At 35.7% G+C, this 26,999-nt stretch overlaps 1 protein-coding gene across 11 annotated transcripts in view; it reads right to left on the bottom strand.

Moving 5' to 3' along the window:
* Positions 1–26,999, bottom strand: part of BIRC6 (baculoviral IAP repeat containing 6) — a 225,829-nt gene that overhangs the window by 50,702 nt on the left and 148,128 nt on the right. For all 11 annotated transcript variants that reach the window (XR_009248332.1, XM_058682986.1, XM_058682989.1 and 8 more), the window contains 8 exons: positions 23,795–23,926; positions 22,955–23,122; positions 21,512–21,685; positions 20,202–20,398; positions 18,398–18,698; positions 14,578–14,795; positions 10,039–10,203; positions 8,974–9,142 (listed from right to left, as the gene is read on the bottom strand). Coding sequence is in view for 10 of the 11 variants with exons in the window: in XM_058682986.1 (XP_058538969.1) it covers positions 8,974–9,142; positions 10,039–10,203; positions 14,578–14,795; positions 18,398–18,698; positions 20,202–20,398; positions 21,512–21,685; positions 22,955–23,122; positions 23,795–23,926 (1,524 nt within the window). In the remaining variant the exon portion in view is untranslated. The remainder of the gene's footprint in view (positions 1–8,973; positions 9,143–10,038; positions 10,204–14,577; positions 14,796–18,397; positions 18,699–20,201; positions 20,399–21,511; positions 21,686–22,954; positions 23,123–23,794; positions 23,927–26,999) is intronic.

Here is a 26,999-nt window from a genome sequence, read left to right as displayed (position 1 = left end):
TAAGAAACAAAACAGATGAACATAAGGGAAGGGAAACAAAAATAATATAAAAACAGGGAGGGGGACAATACAGAAGAGACTCATAAATATCGAGAACAAACTGAGGGTTACTGGAGGGGTGGTGGGAGGGGGGATGGGCTAAATGGGTAAGGGGTATTAAAGAATCTATTCCTGAAATCATTGTTTCACTATATGCTAACTAATTTGGATCTAAATTTTAAAAAATAAAAAATAAAATAAAAAAAAAGAATTTTATATTGATACATATTAAAATGATAATATTTGGGATACATTGGGTTAAATAGGATACATTAAAAAATAAAAAAATAAAATAAGATAATTACATAACAAATATATTATGCTTGGCAAACTAATTACATTTTTTTAGTAGTGATCTGGTAATTTGACTTTTACAGTTAAAATCCTTCCCAACTAAAACTATATTTTCTCATGTAAAAGATCGAGTTGTAGAAATTATATTTGAGCAAAACATAGTTAAAAACAAATGCTGAGGGGGCACCTGGGTGGCTCAGTCAGGCATACGACTTTGGCTCAAGTCACAATCTCGCGGTTCATTGATTCGAGCCCCGCACCACGCTCTGTGCTGACAGCTCAGAGCCTGGAGCCTGCTCTGGAATTTGTGTCTCCCTATCTCTCTCTGCCCTTCCCCTGTTCATGCTCTGTCTCTCTGTCTCTCAAAAATAAATAAATGTTGGGAAGCCTGGGTGGCTCAGTTGGTTAAGCGTCCGACTTTGGCTCAGGTCATGATCTCACGGTTCGTAGGATTGAGCCCCGCATCAGGCTCTGTGTTGACAGCCTGGAGCCTGCTTTGGATTCTGTGTCTCCCTCTCTCTCTCTGCCCTTCTCCCTTTCGTGCTCTCTCTCTCAAAAAATAAATACACGTTAGAAAAATTTTTTTAAATACATAAATGTTAACAAAACAAAACGCTGAAATAAACACTGGGTACAGTAAAGTAAGAGAAAGAATTTTTTCACCCAGAATTCTCACTAAAATGTAACTCAATAAATAAACCGAAAACTATTCTTTGATATTACTGCATATTTATAAACAAAACATGCCTTTGCAATCAAGATGCTTGCAAATGAGGGGCACCTGGTGGCTCAGTAGATTAAGTGTCCGACTCTTGATTTCAGCTCAGGTCATGATCTCACGGTTTGTGAGACAACCTCATGATGGGAGCTCTGTCAGCACAGAGCCTGCTTGGGATTGATATTCTCTCTCTCTCTCTCTCTCTCTCTCTCTCTCTCTCTCTCTCTCTCTCTCTCTCTCTCCCAAAGCCCCCTACCGTCCCTTCCCTGTTCTTGCACACATGTGCTTGCTCTAATAAACTTAAAAAAATATTTTTTTAGAAAGTTACTTGCAAATGAAAATTACTAAAAGGGTATCTTAAGTGAGCACACAGCATGAAGACTATTTGTCCATTAACAAACAACTAGAAGGTGTTTTACTGCATAGCTATGAATTTGATATAAGTAACACTATCATATATAAGTGCTATAACAGAAACATCAATGGACTTCATACAAATACTTTGATAAAAGTAACTTTTGCATATAATAATTCATACACAATATTTCCTCTCCCTTGCAGTTTTCCAATTATTTAATTTATTGAATTCATACTCCTCAACTGAGCCTTAGCCAACAAATTATTTTGGGGATTCATGTCAACCCTAGAAATGCTGAATGCTGGCTTAAGTCGGCAGTTAAGCCAGCCAGTAGACAAAAAGAATGAAATACAGAGAAACCCACATCAAAGTATCAAAGATTTTTGGCATAGGATCAAAGTATGTATGTTTCTTACACAAGTCAGGAAGGGCTCTACCCAGCTGGAAGGGCATCTACTGGGGAAATATGTATGTATATGATATATTTTAGAGTTTCTCAATGTAAACCTAATTAATTTGATTGTTTTAGTCAATTCTTTTTTTATGGCGTCTTTAAAAAAAGTATTCTAAATTTGTTATATAAACATCCAGTTTGTGTAATATTGAATTATGTAATGGCAATAGAGGCATAAATAAATTTGGAAACAAACACAACTTTTAACAGGTTTACAATTTAACTATTGAGAACAGAAATATACATATACAAGTTGAGTTGTTTTATAAAAGAACTAGAGAGTTATGTTTAATTTGGCAAGTGGTTAGGTGGATTCATTAAGAAAGTTTATACTATAACAGCACTACAACATGAGAAGTGAAAATATAAGCATTAGGTACACTGGCAACTAACAGGAAGGAAGGATCTCTTTACTGTGGTTGATCAAGTAAGGTATCTCTGCAGTGTTGCAGATATTTTATCCTTACAAACAGGTACAAATCAAATCAGTTGGGAATCCATTTAAAGTTTAATTAAAGCAACCCCATCTCCCCCTTTACAATTACCAGTACAATTATTTAACAGAGAGAGTGATGTATTCTACACCAAAGATATTTGCATATAGGATGCCTCTGACAAAGATGAGAATTCCAGATAAAGGGAACTAACATTTGTTGATGAACGCTTATGTGCAAGACACACTGAGTGGACACTAACATGATCAAAATCTTGGCATTCTGTACTCTTTTACCAAGAATGAAATGGTAGAGGGGTGCTTGCGTGGCTCATTCAGTTAAGTGTCTGACTTCGGCTCAGGTCATGATCTTGCGGCTCGGGAGTTTGAGCCCTGTGTTGGGCTCTGTGCTGTCAGCTCAGCCTGGAGCCTGCTTCGATTCTGTGTCTCCCTCTCTCTCTGCCCTTCCTCTGCTTGCATACACTCTCTTTCTCTCAAAAAATAAGCAAACATTAGAAAAAATTAAAAGAAAAAAAAAGAATGAAATGGTAGACAGGTCCTGAAAGTATCTTGTTTTTGTAGAAAATAGATACACTAAATATAGGCAAGCATTCCAGATTTTATTTTGTACTCCTCAGCTAATTTTCAAGAAAACTAGGGCCATATTATAACAGTTTGGGATTAAAAACCAAATGGCATACAATTCTACTTAGCAGAAGTATCTTAAAATTTTTACCCCTTTCTGACAGACTGTTTATTAAAAGAGTGCAAAGAAATGGCATACACAACTCAAAAGCTTCAAGTAAACTATTACAAAGAAAACTATAAGTAAGGACATAAAGTTAAGTATTATGTGTCATAATGGCTCAATAATTTCTACTTATTTGTTCTCAGGCAAGTTGTATCAACAAAGTAACTTTTTACGAATGATAAAATTGCATACTTTCTATTGATAAACTATTATCTTTTCTCGGTACAACACTAATGTAATATTCAAGCTCTTAAAGAACAATAGGCCCTCCTGAATTTACTGCCCTGAAGACCAGAAAGATGGATGGGGAAAAAAGGAAAAAAAAAAAAGAAAAAAAAAGGAAAGATGGGTACACTTCCAATTGTACATTTACTTTGAATTAACTTTATAGTAATAACTTTGGGTTTTAAAAATATGGTCATATTTAAATTAAGACATTTGCTATAACAAGAAAATTAACTTTATTTTCAACTAGTATACTCATGAGATTAAACTTAAATCCTCACTTTCTGAGAAATATAACAAAAGATAAGACACGATAAGAACCTCAACACATAACTCCAGTGTGAGGAAAATCAGATACTTTAATACAGCTTACACTAATGGGTTTTGTTCCACTATAGGTAGTTATGGAACCAGCAAACCAACGCTGTGAAAATGACAAAATTTTCGTATTAGTATATACCATCACTTAGCTAAGACAAACAGCCAAACTGGTACCTTATAATGTTCCCAAAAGAAAGTCCTGTACTTGTTTTCTCATTTCTACCTTCTTCTAACCTATCATGTTTATTCATTTCTCTTTTCCATACTGAAAAATCCACTTATGGCTTTCCTTCAGATTTGAAAAGTTTTGAGTTTGGTAATAGCCAGATTACTGCTAAAGAGTTAAACCCGGGCAACTGACTAAATGTCTCTGGATTTCATTTTTCTCATTTGTCCCTTCCTAGTCTGTATATTGGCAGGGAATGAACAGGAAAACTCAAGTTTCCCTTTCTGAAATTGTATTTACCTCCATGCTATGAAACCAGCACTAAAATGGTACAGATTTTATAATACTGATAAAGGATTTTTTTTTTTTTTTTTTTTTTTTTACAGAGAGAGAAAAAAGAGTATGAGCAGGAGAGGGAGGGGGGAGGGGGGAGGAAAAGGGGGGAGGGAGGGAGGGAGACAGAGAGAGAATATGAATCTTCAGCAGGCTTAACGCTCAGTGCAGAGCCTGATGTAGGGCTAAACCCTATGACCCTGGGATCATGACCTGAGCTAAAGTGAAGAGTCAGATGTATAACCAATGGAGCCACCCAGGCATCCCTGATAAAGGCTTTTGTTCCATTACATAAATGGCAAGTAAGTTAATATTCTCAGTGATGTTTTCTGAAAATAGGAGAATGTCATTTCCCAAAATGGTATCAAGATGAGGTGAGGGTGAGGTACCCTAAAGGAACATTCTACATTCATACTTTTTTTTTTTAAACCAAATATTGCTAGCAATGAAACAGGATCTCCATCTAGTGGCCAGTAGGGTAACTGCATGCTTACTGAATAGCATAGTTAACCGTGGCTTGAGGAAAAAAATCCTTGTTTACAAGGCAGCTTTCAAAATAACATGGCTATAACAAATAGAATGTTGACAAAGAAAAGTTAAAATGAACACATTCTTTATACAAGGATTTTCCTATCTACCTAACTACTTTCTCTAACGGTTTTTACCATTCCTATGAAAACTGATACTTGAGTTCAAACATGTAATTCACTTATTTGTTTCAATTACCCACCTTCAGCTCTGGCTTCAAATTTACTGTTTTATAATTTTTCCAGCAACTCTCTTGGTTACATACTAAGCTTACTGAATTAAATTCTTTCAAGAAAAATTTAAAAATACATACACAATACTGTTTTGATACATATAGTTGGCCAACAGAGAGGTATATTACTGGGTTAATCTAATGTACAAAAGCAAGTAAGAACACTAATATATTTCTTTATTTTATTAGCATAAAAAGAACTATTATTTAAGCTTCAAATATACATATCTATTTTAAATAACTGAAACCATCCCATAATATCTGAGAAATCTGATCACCAAACCAAACACTTCAAAAATTTTGCCATTCTTTCACTTATAAACAGGCTTCTACTTTTTGTGCCCCACCCATTTTCAGGCCAACAGAGAAAGACCAATATCTGAAAAGTGTATAGTAACAAAACTACTATTAGGTTACTAAAAATTCCTCCTGGGGGGAGCCTAGGTGGCTCACTCAGTTAAGCGTCTGACTTCAGCTCAGGTAATAATCTCACGGTTCATGAGTTTGAGCCCTGCATCAGGCTCTGCACTGCCGGCTCAGAGCCTGGAGCCTGCTTTGGATTCTCTGTCTCCCTCTCCCTCTCCCTCCCCGTGTCTCTCTCCACCCACCCCCCTGCTTGCATAAACACGTGTACGCGTGCTTGCTCGCTCTCTCTCAAAAATAAATAAAACACTAAACATACACATTCATAAGCGTATCCAGTAATTTTTAAATTTTACAAATCAATATAAAAATAACACACTGGATAAATAATACAAAGCCATATTATGCTACAAGTTAAAGTGTTGTTTGAGAATCACTTATTGTAAATATAACAGATGTAATGACTAAACATAATCAGTACCTATCTCTGGAGAATGGGATCAGTGTCTCAGTTACAGAACTGTTAGAAGGTCAGTAACGGAAAAAAGGGTGTCCTTTTCTCCAAGGAATCAGTATGCACTCTTTATGCTGGCAATGATTTTACAACGGACAGTACTCTCTTTTCACCTGTGATGCAAAGATGTTCACAGCTAAAGTGAAGATCAATTATTATGTGCAATTTCTGTTTATCAGTATGGCTAGCATATTGTTATTCACTTAAAATTTTTGGCCAATTTTTAAACTTCCACCAAAATAAAACAGACTTACAGATAACCTGCTACATAACAAGCCTTCTAATATGAGAACTTTAAGGCATTATTAAAAGACACAAGTAGACTCTGGTATTCATAGCACTCTTTAATAGTCATTAAGAAGAAAAGTTCAGAGATTTCAAAGTATCTAACTTATACATTAGGAGTCAGAAAAGAAGGACAAAAACGAGGTTGTAAAGGGGTAAGAAACCACATTCAATACTTAATGGCAGGCCAATGAAAGTACGGCATGAACTGCTGTATGTCTTGTCTTGCTCACCTATTGTTTCCAAACATGTAACAGAAAGGAAATGTGTACTACTTTACCAGAGTTCTCAAGACAGCCTATTTCATTATGCTTGCTTGTGTTTTTGTATATTATCTGCTAGCGATGCAAGCAAACCATCCCTTGAATATAATGTCTCAAATGAAATTATTAGCACCTCTCGCACAAACACCAACAAATGGCCTGTAGTCTGTAAAAAATGTATTATGAAAGACAAAGCAAAGCTGGGAATGGTTTTTTACCCTATCCCACCACCCAAACTTGCCAATATTCTTTTTTTTTTTTTTTAAGTTTATTTATTTATTTTTGAGAGAGCAAGAGTGTGTGAGCAGGGGAGGAGCAGAGAGAGGGAGAGAGAATCCTAAGCAGGGCCCATGCTATCAGCACAGAGCCTAACTGGCTTGAGCTCATGAGCCGTGAGATCACAACCTGAGCCAAAATTAAGAGTCTGTTGCTTCACTGACTGAGCCACCCAGGCATCCCACCAAAAATAATGTTCTATAGGCAAGTGACAAAACTGGAAATTGGACCAGGTAATCTGTTCAGATTTTAAAATGCTACTTAAAAACTAACATTTTAAGCAAAATTAATGATCATATAAATAACATATTTACTGATATAATACTAAGGTATTTTTTTCCTGAAAATCAATTCATATTTAGAATATTCTAAATGAGCATACTTTTCTCACAATCTAAAGATCAGAATATATCCCAAACGTGACAGTAATTTTCTCTGATCATTTAAAACATCATTTAAAACATCAAATTATCTGATCTACTTAACTAAGTCACTTTATAGCAATTAATTGATCTTAAAGTATTATTCCAAGATCATTTTTGTTACCACATTCAAATATAAATGTACCAATTCCAGTTATACCAATGGACAAGGTACCAGGTTCGAGCACATAATTCTAAAAGTAGGGCTAAAATAAAATCATTTTATAGGGAAAGAGTAAGTCATAAAGGAAAGGTCAAATTCTGATCTGTCACATTAAACTTCTAAAATAGTTCCAAGATACAGCATCTAAGTCTCCGTAATTGCATATGGTTAACAAAATCACAGTTTATTTATTAACATATATACTTACCAGAAAGTGCACCTTACATGAATACATTACTTTAAACAGTAAAAGTAGATAATACTGGATTTCCTTTTTGATCCTGATCCATAAACATAAAAGCTCAGTATTATACAAAGACTGAATTATAGAACAAGATAAATTTTAAAATTTTTGAGAGGATATACATTTTAAAAGTGAAAGGACTAATTAAATAATATTTTAATAATGTGGAAAGAGATAAAGAAAAACCTTATCCCACTCTACTCAATTTCTCTACACAACCCAATGTTAAATTTCAGTACCAATATCTAAAATAGTTAAGTGTTTATACCTCTAAATATTTTACTTAATCAAAAAAATACACTGTGTACCTGATAACTACTTTTTAAAAAAGACCAATTTAATGTATCAAACATGTCAATGTAAAAGAAAACTCAATCTAAATAATGTATCATCTCAATATTCTTATGAAGTGTAAGGCAGATTAGAGAACTGTGTTTAGAAGCCCAATAATCTCCATAATGGTAGAAAATAGGGGCAGTTACCCCTTTACAAATACAAGCAGCTTTTCCATCTCTAACCGTGCATTAAAAAGATTTATTCCCATCATTTTCCTCACCTGTTCTTCCTTTTTTTTTTTTTTTTTAATTTTTTTTTTCAACTTTTTTTTTTTTATTTACTTTTGGGACAGAGAGAGACAGAGCATGAACGGGGGAGGGGCAGAGAGAGAGGGAGACACAGAATCGGAAACAGGCTCCAGGCTCCGAGCCATCAGCCCAGAGCCTGACGCGGGGCTCGAACTCACAGACCGCGAGATGGTGACCTGGCTGAAGTCGGACGCTTAACCGACTGCGCCACCCAGGCGCCCCTCACCTGTTCTTCCTTAATAATCTAAGCAGATGTGTAAATGTCTATTTTCATAACAATATGATTAAAGAAAGGCATAGATAAGAAGAACAGATACTAAAAGTTCCTGGTGAAAGGGAAGCGATGTTAATTAACTTGTTTTTCTTGGCACTATCTTTAAACAAAACACATCCTTCTATTATTATTTAGGAAAAGAATACGTTTCTCAGAAGATACTTTCATAACTACTTATGAAATAAACTAGTTTCAATGATCAGCTGCACACTGGCAAAGTAAGTACCCACAGTACTTTTATTAGTGAATTTATGAAATTAGTAGTCTTATTATCAAGTACCTATGGGACTAAAATAATTTATACATGTCTTGAAATTACCATCATCTGAAATTTTATAGTGTTTGAGAAAAACATTAAAATTATTAAAATGCATACAAGTTCAACCATATTTATATATAATATATAATATTTAGCTCAGAATATTATCAAGAAGCTACTAGCCTTTGCCCATTATTTTCAGTTATACATTATTTGTAAAAAAGTACATTCACAGGTTAAAACAAAGAGACAATGAAAACTTTGATTTTGTGTTTCAGGACAGATGACAACACAGGTAACCCAATTAGAATCCCCAAAAAACAACTAAGTGTTTCCACAATAATTTTTAAGAAATAAATCCGTTAATCTCATGCCTACAGATACTGGGGAAGGATAATACCAAATACTCCAATGGAACCTCATTATTTTAATAGATAATAAAGCAAACAAAGGACTAATGACAATGTGACTTACCCGAATCATTTCGTAGATAAGATGACATAGCTGGGATGAGACAAGACTGACTGAGAAGCTCCAGAAGTACAGAAGGAAGGGCGTTACTGTTCTGTACTCTACTCTCATGAGATGACTGAGCTTCCCCATTTACTGCTCCACTCACGGGATTTATGTAACTTGCAAGAACCTAAAAATAAAAATTAGAGGGTTTAAATTGGATTTTAGCTTCACATACTTTAAAAGCCCGCATTTTGTTAGATATTCAGTCTAAGTACCAAGAGTTTATATTTTCAAGTCAGTCAACGTCTTTGTTTCAAAAACAAGATTTGTTTCCCTCAGATTTTTCAAAAGAGAAGGGTGTGTTCTGCACAATGTTACATTGTATATAGCTAGACATACAGAAAAAAATCCACCTAACAAGACAAACTTAAAAAAATTAGCAACAATTCTTGTATTATTTATATTACTGAATAGATTCACTGTACAGTTTGACAGTGATCTTAGAATTTTGTACTAGAATGAGCCTGTCATTCTAGAATTATAGAAAATAATGCTCAAAAACTTGGCCCATTTTAGTCAATTAGTTGATGCAGGGACTAAAGCTATTATTTAAGCACCTGCCCTTCCCACTGGTGCTGTGGGACTTTCCATACTAGTGCAACTTGCCTGATTCTAGAACAGTCCTAAAACAATGTGAGGAACGAATAAAAGAATAAATAAATAAATAAACAAACATTTAAATATATATATTTAAAAAAGAGAGTCCAGATACAGCATTTTAGAAGAGAAGACGACTGGAAGAAGGTAGAAATGGTATATTTTCCAGTTATCGGATAATTTCGTCCTTGTCACTTTCCTCTCAGTGAAAAAGCTAATTGAGATGGAAGAAATTTAGAGTTACAAGGAGGGAAGAATAAATAATCTTTGTCCAGGGGTATTTAAATGTACTAAGAGCAAGGAGCATAATACATTTTATAACAGTAGCTGAGGATGAGTTGGATAGTCATCAATACTTAAAAATCAACACAAATATAAAAAAAAATTTAACTATTATCACCGACAATATCAACTTTGTAAATATACCTGCAGAAGACAGGTAACATGTTCCTCTTCCAGCCTCTGTTTAGTTAAGGCTTGTTCCACATCCCATCCAGAAGCCGTAGAACCTGTTCCAAAGCCAGTCCCTTTTGCCCAATACAGCTGTTGTTCTTCTGTTGATGTAGGGTTATGAGAGCTCGATACCTGTGGCTTGTAACAAAAAATGAAAATTTCTTACTATTTGATTTTATTTATCCTCACAAATATTTATAAGTATCAACATAAACAATTTAGCTGCTATAAGAGAACAGCTGAAGTCTCCTCAAAAAAGTAAACAAAGGATTAATTATGTGACCCAGCACTTTCATTCCTAGGTATATAACCAAAGAAATAAAAACTGACACTCAAACAAATACAGGTCCATGTGTTTTCATAGCAAGACTATTCATGATAGCCAAAAAGCCAAAACAGCACAAATGCCCACCATGAATGCATAAACAACTGTGATATATACATACATTAAAATTATTCAGCCATAAGAAGTAATGAAGTACTGATATATGCTACTTTGTAAATGTCAAAAACATGCTATGTCAAAGATGACAGACACAAAAGGTAACATACTGTACACTTTTATTCATATGAAATACCCAGAGTAGGTAAATACAGAGAGATGGAACACATGGCAGCTGCCAGGGGTTAAGGGAAGGGGGAAAATGCTTATACTTAAGAATACATAAATACAGGGGCACCTGCATGATTCAGTCAGTTAAGCGTCCGACTTTGGCTCAGGTCACAATCTCATGGTTTGTGAGTTTGAGCCCCGCATCGGGCTCTGTGCTGACAGCTCAGAGCCTGGAGCCTGCTTTGGATTCTGTGTCTCCCTCCCTCTCTGACCCTCCCCTGCTTGTGCATTAATATTTAATAAATATTAAAAAAATCTTTTAAACAAAAACATATAAAAAATTTTAAATATCAGTAAAAGAGGGGGTAAAGACTTATAGTCAATGACACAAAATTAGATAGAGAAAACAGTGAAAGGAATAGGTACATGAGCCAGCTCCCTTAGGATGAATCTAGTTAAAGCATATCTTTAATTCTTTAACTGTGTCATATGTCTTTAATAGCAGTAAGATTCCTCATACTTCTAGAAGGAACAATTTTCAATTTCTTTCTTACTGAGAATGTGATGTGTAGAAAAAATCTTTTGGGAATAGGGGACATACTAAAAAAGTGAATGGTAGAGAGAGAAAAAATGACTTAGAACCACTGGTTTTATTAACATAACCTCAAACTCTGTAAAGGTCAATTCTTCATTATTATTTTTGTGCAATGTAAAATTAATTATATAACAAGAATCCTCTTTTTAAAGAATTTTCATTAAATATAATACACGATATACCCTCAAAACATTTGCAAGTATTGGTTTCAAGGGTAATTTAAAAATAATACCAATGCTTTACATTTCTTTTAATGAGGATATTCTAAAGAAGAATATTATATACAATGATACTTTCCAAAAGCAGATCTGTAAAATAGTTTTATGGATCTATGACTGCAAATGTCATCTTTCATGTTTTATAAGATGAACTTAAAATAAATCACAATTTCATCACCATATAAAAGTACCTGTAGAATTAACATTATTGATAAACATTTATTTTTTAAAATTTGTAATATAAATAATAACATATGCATGAAAAAAAAAAAAGTCAAGCTTAATGAACTCCAAAAACTTATTTAACCAGGCAGGCCAAGAATTACATCACTGCACATAAGAAATTGCCCCTATTCTTTTTTTTTTTTTTTTTAAATTTTTTTTTTCAACGTTTTTTATTTATTTTTGGGACAGAGAGAGACAGAGCATGAACGGGGGAGGGGCAGAGAGAGAGGGAGACACAGAATCGGAAACAGGCTCCAGGCTCCGAGCCATCAGCCCAGAGCCTGACGCGGGGCTCGAACTCACGGACCGCGAGATCGTGACCTGGCTGAAGTCGGACGCTTAACCGACTGCGCCACCCAGGCGCCCCAGAAATTGCCCCTATTCTATCTCCTATTTGTGAAACCTTCAATTCCTCCACAAAGTTAATTATAATCCCAATTTTTATACTCAATGCTTCCTTACCCTTCTTTATAATTTTACCACCTAAAGCATGAAACTGTAGTCACTAAAGTTTCATTTTGTCTAATTTATGAACATGCTATAAATGGAATGATGCCGTATAAATTCCACTTTGTGTGGCACTTCACTTGCGCTTGTGAAATTCATCACTGCTGTTACGTGTAGTTGGCTGTAGCTGTTTACTTTCATCACCTAATAGTATCCCATTATATAGTAGACTACAATTTGCTTATCTTTTACTGTCTCCACATTATTGTATCCATTCCAGTCATTTGTACTTTTCTGATAAAGAAACAGATCACCTTTCTCCATTTATTGGATATTTAGATACCCCCTCTTATGAAGTGCTCATTCTAGTCTTTCCTCTATTTTCCCATGAGGTTTTCTGCCTTTTCCTTTTGTAATCCTTGAAGCTTTCCCAAATATTCTGAATACAATTTCTTTATCAGATACACCCAAATATACTCTCTCATTCTATGACTTCTGTTTTCACTATCTTAATAGTGTTTCTGATGAAAAATAGTTCTTAATTTTAACATAATTGCTTTTTTCCAATATTTTTCCCCTTATGGATTAGTGCTTTTTAAAAATTGTTTCTAAGAAATCTTAAAAAAAAATTTTTTTTTTAACATTTATTTATTTTTGAGAGACAGAGAGAGGCAGAGTACGAGCAAGGGAGGGGCAGAGAGAGAGAGGGAGACACAGAATTCGAAGCAGGCTGCAGGCTGCGAGATGTCAGCACAGAGCCGGACGCCGGGCCTGAACTCACAAACCGCAAGATCATGACCTGAGCCAAAGTCGGATGCTCAACCGACTGAGCCACCCAGGCGCCCCAGAAATCTTTGTGTACTCTAAGATCATAAAGGTATGAGCATATTTTTTCCATAAAAGGGTACTATTATATTTTGTATGTGTTACATACATTTATATCTATCATCCAGTTATAATTAATTTTTGCATATAGAGTTCATTAGGGTTTAAAGTTTCATTTTTGTTTCACAAGAATATTTAACTGACCCCACCATCATTTATTGATAAGATCGTATTTACCCCATCATGTTGTGCAGTTACTATTTTCATTTCAGGTAATCCTACATACAGGGATTTAAGTCTATTGTTTGCTGGGCTTCTATCTATCCTTGTACTAATACCACAGACTAATAACAAATTTTGATACATGATAGCATAAGCCTAATAAATACGTTCTTCTTTGAAACTGCCTTGGCTATTTTTGAGCCTCTGCCTTTCCCCCAAAAATGTTAGAATTGGCTTGTCAGATTCCTCCAAATTAAATCTGGAATGCCATCAAACACAAAGATCAATTTGATAAGAAATAATACTGGGGCACAGTCAGTTATGCATCTGACTCTGGATCTCACTCAGGTCATGATCTCACAGTTCATGAGTTCTAGCCCCGCATCGGGCTCTGCACTGGTGGCACAGAGCCTGCTTGGGATTCTGTCTCTCCTTCTCTCTGTCCCTCCCCTGCTTGCACTCTCTCTCAAGAAAAAAAAAAAAAAAGTAACATTGAACTGTTATATTTTTTGTGCCCATGGAAATAAACAGGGGCACAGACCTCATTTTATTAAAGTCTAGTGTTTCTTTTAAAAAGTTCACGTATTTGGGGCGCCTGGGCGGCTCACTAGGTTGAGCATCCGACTTCAGGTCACGATCTCACCGCCCGTGGGTTCGAGCCCCGTGTCAGGCTCTATACTGACAGCTCAGAGCCTGAAGCCTGTTTCAGATTCTGTGTCTCCCTCTCTCTGACCCTCCCCCATTCATGCTCTGTCTCTCTCTGTCTCAAAAATAAATAAACGTTAAAAAAAAAAAATTTAAAAAAGTTCACGTATGAGTGTAAATGTCTTGCACATATTTTTTCAGATTCATTCACAGATACTTTCTCTTTTTGATGCTATTCTAAAAAATAGATTGAAAAAGCGTATCATATGCTTCTTGCTGGTATACAAAAGTAACTTATTTTTAAATACTGAACCTGGATACTGTATCCTAATTAAATTTACTTATAGCATTAATTATTTTAGAATTTTCTAAAAACATAATCAAATCATCTTGAAATAATCAGGTGGTTTTCTTTCTTCTTTCTTTCTTTTTCTCTTGTTTTACTCTTTAGCTAGAGGCACCAATTCAATAGTATGATTCTAAAGTTTGAGAAAGAAAAGGAAAAGAGATCACAGTATAAATTCAGCATATGCTGGTAAACGGGAAAGCTTCCTTAAGCTTTAAAATCTTTGTTTTTTAAGCAGATAGGTTAACCTATGGTTCCTCAAAGCACCCAATAAAGAAGAAAACACTTAGTTCATAGTTTCTCTTTCAAATATTGTTTAGGAACCAAAAAAGATGTACATGAGTCTCTGAAATATTATTTCAGAAAAAACCCTATTCTGTACTCCATGAATTTAACTTAACTTTCTCACAATCGAGGTAAGTAAAACTCAACCTACCTCTGCTTGATTGAGACTAGAGTTTGGAACTCGCGGGGCATGGTGGCTCAGGGCAGAGAGGCAGACGAGGATGAGGTGTAGTGCTCCAATTTCCAATGCCATCCGCCTCAGAAGCACACCATCATCAGTGGTCAAGGGTGTGGTGCTAAACAAGCTACGAAGGACATGGAAAGGAAGAGTTGGAAGCACATTGGCTGATGGAGATTGCAGAATATGACCTATATTAAAAAAAGAGAACTCGAAATTAAAAATATTTAAGAACACAATAAGGAACAATATTCAGGGTCACAAATTAATAGTGACAATGTAACAGAAAATTATGTCATTAAATTTATTAAAAAGCAATCCAAAGACCACAGAGTATCTTAAAATTTAGTGTCTAGAAAAACTCTTGAAGACATCATGAATGTAAACAAATAAAAGCTGAAATATATTCATAGAATAATTAATCATTATTGACTATGTCAAGACTATTATAAGTCAGAACTAAAACCTAACAACTAAAATAGAAGCATTAGAAGTTCCTTACAACAGTATAAAAGTAACCTGATTGCCCTGGGAGTAGTTTTAACCATGAATAGATAATGAAAGAGCAAAACTATTTTATTTGGTGTGTACATAATATAGTTTTCTACTATGTCTAGCTAGAATATTAAATGCAAAAAAAAAAAAAACAAAAACAAAAACAAAACAAAAGAAAACAAAAACCACATATGAATGGTGGAAGAGAACCACTTCAGAAATGGGTATCAAAATTATACTTTTTAAAAAGTATGTATGTATGTTCACGAAAAAACAAGTCTGAAATGGCGTAAAGGTAATTTTCTGCTTAGGGTTACATCTACCATGTTGTAATAGACTACCCAAATACAATGGTTCTTATCTCTCTATCTACTTAAATTAAAAAATCAGATCAAATAGGGGCACCTGGGTGACTCAGTCACTTAAGCATCTGACTTCAGCTCAGGTCAGGATCTCACGGTGTTGTGAGTTTGAGCCCCCCATCAGGCTTGCTCCTGTCAGCATAGAGCCCACTTCGGATCCTCTGTCCCCCTCTCTGCCCCTCCCCCACTCGTCCGTAGGTGCGCATGTACGCGTGCCCTCTCTCTCAAAGAAATAAACATTAAAAAAAAATCAGTTCAAATAATTAAAAATTCCTGATCTACTGAAATAGGTATATACAATTTATATATGAAACTAAACAGGTAGGACTATACAGTATGTAGAAGCTGTAATTTGTTATTACAAAAATATTTAAAACAATATCACCATTTTCAAAGATTTATTTATTCATTTATTTATTTATTTATTTATTTATTTATTTATTTAGACAGAATGGGGGGAGACGGAGAGAGAAGATCCCAAGCAGGATCTCCACTGTCAGCACAGAGCCTGACACAGAGCTCGAACCCACAGGCTGTGAGATCATGACCTGAGCCAAAATCAAGAGTCAGACACTTCACTAACTGAGCCACCCAGATGCCCCAATAATATCACCATTTTTGAAGAATTCCATCAAATATGAAAATACATAGAGAAGTAGGTGCTTTATTTGGTAAAGTATGTACTTTTAATATTCAATAGTTTGAAATTCATACGTTTTTATTAAATATACTTTGTGGTGAGGATTTAATATTCTAAGTGGTATGTAACAGAATTCACCTCCAATCAAAACCATATGATTTTATTTTATTTTTTTAAATTTTTTCAATATATGAAATTGTCAAATTGGTTTCTATACAACACCCAGTGCTCATCCCAAAAGGTGCCCTCCTCAATACCCATCATCCACCCTCCCCACCCTCCCACCCCCCATCAACCCTCAGTTTGTTCTCAGATTTTAAGAGTCTCTTATGCTTTGGCTCTCTCCCACTCTAACCTCTTTTTTTTTTTTTTCCTTCCCCTCCCCCATGGGTTTCTGTTGTTTCTCAGGATCCACATAAGAGTGAAACTATATGGTATCTGTCTTTCTCTGTATGGCTTATTTCACTTAGCATCACACTCCCCAGTTCCATCCACGTTGCTACAAAGGGCCATATTTCATTCTTTCTCATTGCCATGTAGTACTCCATTGTGTATATAAACCACAATTTCTTTATCCATTCATCAGTTGATGGACATTTAGGCTCTTTCCATAATTGGGCTACTGTTGAGAGTGCTGTTATAAACATTGGGGTACAAGTGCCCCTATGCATCAGTACTCCTGTATCCCTTGGGTAAATTCCTAGCAGTGCTATTGCTGGGTCATAGGGTAGGTCTATTTTTAATTTTCTGAGGAACCTCCACACTGTTTTCCAGAGTGGTTGCACCAGTTTGCATTCCCACCAACAGTGCAAGAGGATTCCCGTTTCTCCACATCCTCTCCAGCATCTATAGTCTCCTGATTTGTTCATTTTGGCCACTCTGCAAAACCATATGATTTTAAAATAAAGAACAATTAGGGGCGCCTGGGTGGCTCAGTCGGTTAAGCAGCTGACTTCGTCTCAGATCATGATCTCACAGTTCATGAGTTCCAGCCATGCTCCAGCTCTGTGCTGACAGCTCAGAGCCTGGAGCCTGCTTCAGATTCCTCTCTCCCTCTCTGCCCGTCCCCTACTTGCACTCTGTCTCTCTCTCAAAAACAATACATCAAAAAAAAGTTTTTAAATAAAGAACAATTATTAATTTCCAAATGGAATGGTCATTAACTGAAGAATCACAGGTAAACCAATAGAAAATCTACTTGCTAGGCTATCCTACATTATGACTTTCCTTTAATGTTTCCTTATATTAAATAAAACTGTCGGCCCAATGGAAACAATCACCATAGCTTTCTATTATTATTTTGTAATATTATATTACAAGATAATTGTCATGTAATGTTATTTTCCACATTCTTTTCACTTTAGTCTAAATATTGCTTCCAGATTCACTTTCTTAAAAAAGATCATCATATCATAACTTGGTTCATATATTTTAATAAATCTTCATTACTATTTAGAATAAAATCTGAAGTTTAAAAAAAATTTTTTTTAATGTTTATTTGAGACAGAGAGAAAGAGAGAGAGAGAGAGAGAAACTGTCAGTGGGCAAGGGGCAGACAGAGAGGGAGGTACAAAATCCAAAGCAGGCTCCCAGCTCTGAGCTGTCAGAACAGAGCCTGATGCAGGGCTTGAATCCATTAACTCCAAGATCATGATCTGAGCTGAAGTAGGACGCTTAACCAACTGAGCCACCCAGGCGCCCTAAAACCTGAAGTTCTTACTGAGACTTTCCATGATCTGTTATCAATAATAATAGCTTTAAAAATGAGCACTCAGTGTTGTTTCTTATGTAAATTTTCATCAGCCAACTTATCCTCTCTCATATGATCTGGGCACACAAACACTGCTCAAATCATCTTTCTAGCTCATTTCAGCCTAAATAGATGCTATCCTTCAACACCCTACTAAAAACTAACATACCACTTTTTCACATAGCTGGGTAGTAAGGAAACAGTCTCATAACTGTGAGCCTTCACAAGACTGTGCTTGCAAGGCATTTGTAACTTAAGTCTACACTTACATATACTGCTTGTTGCTATTACTGGAAAACAGGAGAACATTAGCTATGTGAGGGCAGGGTCTAAATATCTGCTTCATCTTTAAATGCCTCCAATGATGCCCAGCAGTTTGTAAACAGTGAATACGTTTTGAATGAATACAGAAATGAAAATAAAGATTCTTTAGGACTTACTATGTGTATCATTAGAATGAAACTACCGACAATAAATCTAGTAGCAGGCACTGATCTGAGTAACTTTTATGCACTCTAGAATTCATTAATAATTCTAAACACTTACTTCCTTCTCCATCATCTGTCACTCCCAATACCAGTCGAAGAAGGCACTGGGCATGTTTTCTCTCTTTCAGTAGCACTTCAGCATAGCCCGGAAGACGAAGAAATAATCCAAAAGCGGCCAAAGAATGGGCAGGTATGGGAGACATGGTCTGTACTGCTGACTTGATAGGTGGAGGTTCAGCTGCAATGGTTTCTGGTGCTTCATAAACTAATTCCCCTGATTGTTCAATGGTCACCCATTCGAACTGATCGCTATCTTTTGGCTTTTCCTGAGTGGTAGAAGTTACAACTGGAGCACTTACCTAAAGAAAAAGAAATTTTTTGTCTGGCCATTTGTGTGTTTCAACATCAGGTTCAAATTAAAGACCTGACTTTAAATGATCTCTATAAAATACAGAAATAAAATATAGGAATAAAAGGATCAATAATGGGGCCTCTTTTCACAAAGTTTCCAAAAATCAGGAATTAAACGATGTCATGAGTATGGTGGGATCTGCCAAATATCTTTACTTTAAAGTTAGATACATATATACATACATTTGTTTATAAATAAAGTTACCATTTTATCTTTTGTAATTAGTCAAAAGAGTATCTAGACAGAGTCTTTGAGGCTATATAAATATCTTGTTTCTTTCTCACCAAACTTCGAACAATCAGCATTTTTAAATTCTTGCCTGAAATAATAATTACTACAGTGGTTGCTAAATGGTGGCTTTCTATCATTCCTTCTACATTTATTAGTCAGCCAGAACTGTGAGTAAAAACGTTCCCATCTTCTCCACCTATTTACTCATTCATTTGTTAATCTACCTCAGAATGGAACTAGGGTCTTTGCAGATGCAATCACGTTAAGATGACATCATACTGGATCAGAGTGGACCCTAAATCAATGGCAAGTGTCCTTATGAGGAGAGGGAGACACAGAGACACCAGATAGACACAAGAAAGATGGCCAAGTGAAAATGTAGGCAGAAATTGGAGTAATGCAGCCACAAGCCAACAAATCCCAAGGGCCAGCAAGCAGCAGAGCCTAAGAAGAGACAAGGATGGTTCTTCCCCAGAGCCTGCACAGGGACCATGGGTCTAGGGACAACTTAGTTTCAGACTTACAGCTTCTTACAACGTCAAAGAATAAGTTTCTGTTGTTTTAGGCCATCCAGCTGATGGCACTTTGTTACAGCAGCTCCAGGAAACTAATATATATATTCTTAGGATATGAAATTAGAGAATAATTCCCCTACTTCATTCAGTAAATATCCAGTGCTTTGTATTTACAACTTTCTATGTGCCACACTCCCCTTATTAACAGAGGAGCACCGAAAGCACATCAATAAGCTCATCAGTAACAGCAACATTAATTAACAGTAAAGAGGTTAAAGCAGTTATGTTTTTAAAACTGCCTGAAATGGAAATGGTACCTAAAACAGGAAAAAGTTAAGCAGTATTTGGGTAGCAGTATACACTCCTGCCTTATTCTCCCATTTCCAGTAACATCTATAATTAATATCAAGCCTCAAGAAGCACAGAAATAAAAATATTACAGCATGATGACCATAAAATCAAGGAAAATGCTGCAGTGTAATGAGTCTGGCAAATGTACTTGGTCTTCAGCATTTCTTCGGTACCAACAAATTCTCACAAAGCTCTCTGTACAGACTGACCTGTGAAAGATTTATAGGATGCTCGAAGACTGTAAGGGAAAGGGTACCCCCCAAAAGTTAACACAAGTAAGTATTTTTAAAAAGCAAAAAAAGAACAAAGGGCTTTGCCATGGAATTATATATTCAGTTAGGAACTTATCTTACTTGTTGAATTACTTCTGGATATAGCATTGGTAGTCGTTCTGCAATAAGAGCCAGTCCACCCATTCCTGCAAAAACTTGTAATGGTGACTGGATGGGACAGGTTTCAAGTAAAGATTCATCCAATACTCCATCCATACATTCATCACTTGGAGTGAGAGCCTCATCTTCTGGACAGCTACCAAGTAAGTCTCCATGATCTAGAAAGTAAATTACAAATAACAGGTAAAAAAAGGTCTGTTTTTATAATAATTTTTCGTGTACAAGGATATTATTGTCACCTCTCTACTCAACAAAACAGCATCAGTATGTTACTCAGAAAGAGCTTTAAGGCTGGATACTACAATAATCTTTAAATGACTTCTGACGCTGCCTCTTAACAGTCCTGCTACTCAAAGCAGGATCACTGGAAAGTGAACATTGGCATCATCTAGTAAAAGCTTTTGAAATATAGACTTTCAGGTCCCACCCTGGACCTACTGAGTAAGAATATGCATTTTAACAATGTTCTGTAGGTAACTTATAATCAATCATACTGAAGTTTGAGAAGTACTGTCCTTTAGGGCATATTATAAGCATATTCTATGTAAAAATAAGTCAGTTTGCAGAGATTCAAAGCAAATACTAATATATGTACATCATGTTCTGAAGTATCCCATTAAGAAAAACTGAATACTAACAGACTTCCCACAATGAAAACTAAAAGTTATACCATATTGGTTAACTCTGAATCACTCACAAAGGAAAACCAAAAGATTAGTATGTTTACAAATGATCAGACTGTATAAATACTAAAAACCCAACCACATAAAAACAAATAATCTTGCTGAAAACTAAGCAAAGGCAATATTCTAAGATTTACTAAAGAATGCAAAATGCTAGAGGCACCTGGGTGACTCAGTAGGTCATGATCTCATGGTTCGTGGGTTCAAGCTCCGTGTTGTTAGGGCAGAGCCTGCTTGGGATTCTTTCTTTCCCTCTCTGCCCACTCCCCACCCCACTGGTGCTCACTCGCTCTCCAAATAAATAAACTCCAAAAAAATGCTTTAAAAAAAAAAAAAAAAAAAAAAAAAAGAATGCAAGAGGCAAATAATAAATCAAAGCATATGTGCTCATAAAGTGATGCTGTAAGAAAAATTAAGATTAATTTTCAGTGAAAACAATAGCAATTTATTATGTTTACAAATCAAGTCAGTCATAAAGAACAAGACCTCATTAACTTGACAGAATAAAAACAAAGGTAAATGAAGTCATGAGCTAGAGAAATCCCTACTTCTCAGATCACAGACTGTAAGGGATCATCATATACATACCTTTTTCAGGATGTAACCTTTTAAAAGAATCTGTTTTTGACAGACTTGGGTCTGTGATAACTCTAGATCCCAATTTAACAGTCAGATCTATTGAGCGGTAACCTTGAGGAAGTTTTCGGTCATACAGGAGAGTTAAAAGTTGGGCAAGCGTCATTTCAGCTGGCAATGGCTGGCCTAAAAATGACATAACTAAGTTAAACCTGGAATCCAAGAGGGAAATATTTACTTGGTTTGATTAAGTCAATTAGTTACTTTTTTACTGAACTATATGTACAGCGTCTGATTCTGACACCAGTTTAAAAACAATTTGAAATTAGCACATGGAAAGTTTACAGAAATCTATTTCTGACACATATGTCAGAAATTCTGACACAGAACAATAATGTCTGTAGAAAGTGTTAGTCACAAACCAAATCCCACCAATATCTCATGAGATACAGCAAGATACAAAGAAACAAACATTCCTAGCCATCAGGGGTTGGCAAAATCTTCTTCCTGAAGGACCAGATGATAAATATTTTCATCTACGAAGACCATACAGTCTCTGCTGCAACCACTACCGCTACCACTGTGGCATGAAAACAGCTATGGGCAACGCACAAATAAATGGGCACAGCTGTTATTTCCATAAAACTTTTTTATATCCAGTCTACTGGCCATAGTTTGTTGATCTCTGCAATAAATCAGTAACATAAAGGTAAGAAGGAAAATATGGCTAAGAAGGAATAGTTGGCAATTGGATTTTAAGAATAAAGCACAGGGGCGCCTGGGTGGCTCAGTCGGTTAAGCGGCCGACTTCGGCTCAGGTCACGATCTCGTGGTCCGTGAGTTCGAGCCCCGCGTTGGGCTCTGTGCTGACAGCTCAGAACCTGGAGCCTGTTTCAGATTCTGTGTCTCCCTCTCTTGGACCCTCCCCCGTTCATGCTCTGTCTCTCTCTGTCTCAAAAATAAATAAACGTTAAAATTAAAAAAAAAAAAAAAAAACAATAAAGCACAAAAACGGAGACAAATTGGGTATCACCTTGACCAAGAGGAAGTATACTGGTCAAAGATTATGTTTTAGCTAGAGAGAAAATACTGCTTAACTCTCAGTGGTACATCAATGACTTCTACTACCATAACGAGTTCTTCAAAATCTGCCTCACGCTCCTTCCTACATAACTTTTTATGACCTCTTTAAAACGTTAGTTTTACTGATATTATAGCACACTGACAGCAAAATTTAAGACGACAGTAAAGTATAAATATGCAACATTATAATGTTAAAAAGAGCATGTAAAAGGTTACCTCTTCTTTTCTTATCATTTTTCTTAGAGGGAGCTGTATGCACAAAGTCTCACTAACTCATGTACCTCATCAAGAGCACTTGATTAAACAGGAGTCTGAGTATGGTGATTACATGTCTTTATAATTGTTTCTATTTTTCAATATTGTGAACATTACCTGCCAAGAGTTTGTGGAACAGGTGAAACACTGGGACAGTAATTATTTTGTTGGCAGCCTCTGCTCCTGAAGAAGCACTTCCTATTTTATCAGGAATTGTCCTCCCTCTCCTGGATGGTGGACGTGGTGGTGTAGCTGACACAGCCCGTTTGGATTGGGATTTCAGCCCTAAAAGAATCAGGAAGATTCTATATCAGTCAACACACAATGAAATAAAAGAGTATTTCTACAAAATTTTTAAATAGCATCACACTCCTAACTAATGCCAAAAGGGAGAAATGTTTCTTCTGATTTTATATCTGATCTTCCAATTCTATTTGCCCTTCATGACATGCCATGAATTTTGACTTCATGTTCGTAACTATTCTCCAAGAAAGTAAAAAATAACGCTAAATTCTATTGTTCTATTTCTCTGAGATAGAAATAAAATCCATCATCTCCTATTTGAGGAGTAAAGTAATACAGACTAAGCCTTATCTTTTGAACTAAAATCACTTCATTTATGTTAAAGAAAGTATCCTCCAAAATTACCAGTTGTCTTGGTCATTTTGTCTTCCTCAATTACCTGATAGTACGAGTACAATTCTCTTGTGTACTGTCAAGCTTAAATGGAGTATCTATAGGATTCACACATGTTCAGTATCTGATGAAATACAGTAAGCTTTGGACATAAAGTAATAGATTTCAGGTGTAATGTTTTTACATCCAGTATTATGACATCATTTTAAGTCAGCTTTTTGCATTAACACCTTTTAATATATGAAGTTCTTAGAGTATATATTATTATATTTTATATAAAATCCAAACAAAAATCAAGATTATAAAAAATAGAAAGCATACCTGAAGCAACAACAACACTGTAATTGTCCTGAAATCCATTTTCTGCCTTAACTTTTTCTTTCTCCTCATGGTTTTTCTTTTCTTTGTCATCTTTCTGTTCACTAATTAGTTTAGCAGTGATACTTGGTGTATCTGTAAGAAAATATTACCTAAAATACACTGCTTTTCAAAATCATTAAGAAGGAAGCTAACCATTTTAGACAAGGATTAAACAAGATTTTATCATTAATATGAAGGCAATGTGAATTGATTTAGGAAAAACTGATGAGGTAAAGCCTGATATTCAATCCTTGCTGATACCAATGAAAGGGAATCACCACTGTTCATAAGCCAGGACACTTAAATTATTATCTCTAGAAAATATTACATTATAATAGTATTACCTCTTGAGGCAATGAAAAACCATTACCATTACATTTCTTTTATTGTAGGCACAGTTCAGTGTATTTGCAACAACATGTAATTTGGTCCTCACAACATGCATATTAAGAAAGAATATTATTTTCAAAATAAGGAAACAGCCTGTAGCAAGGTTATGATACAACTTGTAAATGACAAATACACAATTCGAGCTGAGGGCTCATCCTAAAGCATTACGGTAGATTTCTTATTCTACAAATGGGAGTAGAATGGAACAAGTTTCAATAATGAAGATTTGTTTTGCTATTTTTAGTTAGGAAGCTTAGCGACTTTAAGAACGAATATTAAGCACTTTATTAAACTCTCAATATTTTCTTTCATTACTCTGGAATATGGCATGCTATTAAACATCAAGAAATGAATAACTAAAATGATCTGATTTGGCCATTAAGAAATCCAAAAACCTGGATGAACTTAGGAGTGACTTTCACCAGTGTGGATATGTTATACAGATTCTCTTTGCACTTTTCTAACTCACACAATTGTGATCTAATGCTTTTTTAATGTTAAAAAGGTGAAACAATTAAAATGATAAAATAGTACGTTTTCATTATCTCCTACGTTGTGCTTTCTTTGAACGTCTGAAAAATACCCCTATGATGTCAATTTCTGAAGTTCCTTCCTAACCACAGTCTGCCTTCAGAGTTTCCGTTTCTTGTGTGAAATTTGAAAATTCTGTAAATACCATAAAATACATCATGCAACAATACATTTACTTTATTACAAAGGCAAAAACAGAAAGCCTAAATAAAATACTTTAAAAAAAAAATCACAAAATTAATTCAACACATAATCAGGAAAACCAGTAAAGATCATTAGGTGATAAGAACTTACATAGTATCATACCAATAAATGTCAAATACTAAAAGGTATCAGTAAAAAACATTCTTCTCAGTAGTCTGTTTAAAATTGTTCTAGGGGCAGGGCACCTGGGTGGCTCAGTTGGTTGAGCATCCGACTTCGGCTCAGGTCATGATCTCACAGTCCATGAGTTCGAGCCCCGCGTCGGGCTCTGTGCTGACAGCTCGGAGCCTGAGGCCTGCTTCAGATTTTGTGTCTCCCTCTCTCTCTGCCCCTCCCCTGCTCATGCTTTGTCTCTCTGTCTCAAAAGTAAATAAAACATTTAAAAAAATATATTAAAATTGTTCTAGGGGCACCTGGGTGGCTCAGTTGGTTAATGGTCCAACTCTTGATTTCAGCTCAGGTCACAATCTCATGGTTTGAGAGATAGAGCCCCATGTCAGGCTCTGCACTGACAGCATGGAGCTTGCTTGGGATTCTCTCTCTGCTTCTCCCCCACTTGTGCACATGCGCCCTCTGTCTCAATAAATAAATAAACACGAAAAAAAAATTTTAAATGGGGCCAGCGCCTGGGTGGTTCAGTCAGTTAAGCGTCTGACTTCCGCTCAGGTCATAATCTCGTGGCTTGTGAGTTCAAGCTGCACGTTGGGTTCTGTGCTGACAGGTCAGAGCCTGGAACCTACTTTAGATTCTGTGTCTCCCTCTCTTTGCCCCACCCTTGCTCACACTCTGTCTCTGTTAGTCTCTCTCTCAAAAATAAACATTTAAAAACAATTTTTTTAACTAAAAAAAAAATTGTTCTAGTTTGGATTACCACTTCTAATCAAGATGAAATAACAAAACCAGATTTACTCTACTACCTGAAATAACTAAAAACTAGGAAAATACATTAAACAGTTTTCACACAATGGCCATCAGGAAGGCCACAGAGTGATGCCTAGGTGAGTGGAAACTAAAGAGGTGAGCTCTAGGACTGCTCCAGCTCATTGCTAGAGTTTCCCAGGCCATAGATCGGCACAACTCAGAAGTCATCCAAGGTAAGGATACGGACTGGGAGTCCAGGAAGACAAAGATGGCTGGCTGCAGTTTTTAAGTCACATTGCAAGGGAGGAGAGATCTGCAGAGAGAAAGAGCTCCAGAGATCTACAGTCTCCTCTGGGTCTTTAGTGCATACAGATGAGTATTATATATGAGGAAACCACCAAAAGCCAAGTTAAGTACTTCTCAAAAGGGGACCAACCCCAGAGTCTAAAATAAGGGCTGTAATATTTAGTGTTCTCAATGCCTAGTGAATTCCTAACATTTCTCAGATGGGTATTACCTCAGTAGTGAGGCCCAAGTAGCCTTAGACTTTCATTTTCAAATGTGGTACCCTACTTCTATTTCAATATAGTACCTTTTCAAAATTAAACTCATTAAAAACTTAGTTCCTTACTCTCACCAAACACATTTCATGTGCTCAACAGCTACCGTACTAGACAGTACAAGTTTATTAAAAATGTCCATCATCACAAATAAGTTCTGCCTTAGTTTAAAAGGTGCTCTGTTCCTAACTAATAACATTTAAAAGCTAGATCTAAAAGAAGCAATCCATTTCCAAGTAATATAACTTTGTCCCAGAACAAAATAAAAAATATTTATTAAACTACAAAAATATCCAGCACCCAAAAAGTAAAAAAGTAGAAGTCCAATAAAATTTTCCAGGCAAATAAAGAAGCAATAGTATACAATCTATAATGAGGAACAAATAATCAACATAAACATGTTTAAAGGAAAGCTTATACACTTTAAAAAAGGACAAGGAGATATTAAAAAAGAACAAATTAGTAGGCACTACAGAGGAACAGAATTGAAGACAGAGCAATAAAAATTATCCAAAAATTTTAAACAGAGGGGGGAAAAAGAGGCAGGGCATCAGGGTGGGGGGAATGAGCAGAGCTTCAGTGAGCTATGGAAGAACTTCAAGAGGCCTAATAAATGTGTA

The sequence above is a fragment of the Neofelis nebulosa genome, chromosome 9 (genome assembly GCF_028018385.1).
Source record: "Neofelis nebulosa isolate mNeoNeb1 chromosome 9, mNeoNeb1.pri, whole genome shotgun sequence".
In the NCBI taxonomy this organism is placed as follows: Eukaryota; Metazoa; Chordata; class Mammalia; order Carnivora; family Felidae; genus Neofelis; species Neofelis nebulosa.
Note: the sequence above shows the minus strand (reverse complement) of the source record. Positions and strands in the feature narration are given on the sequence as shown.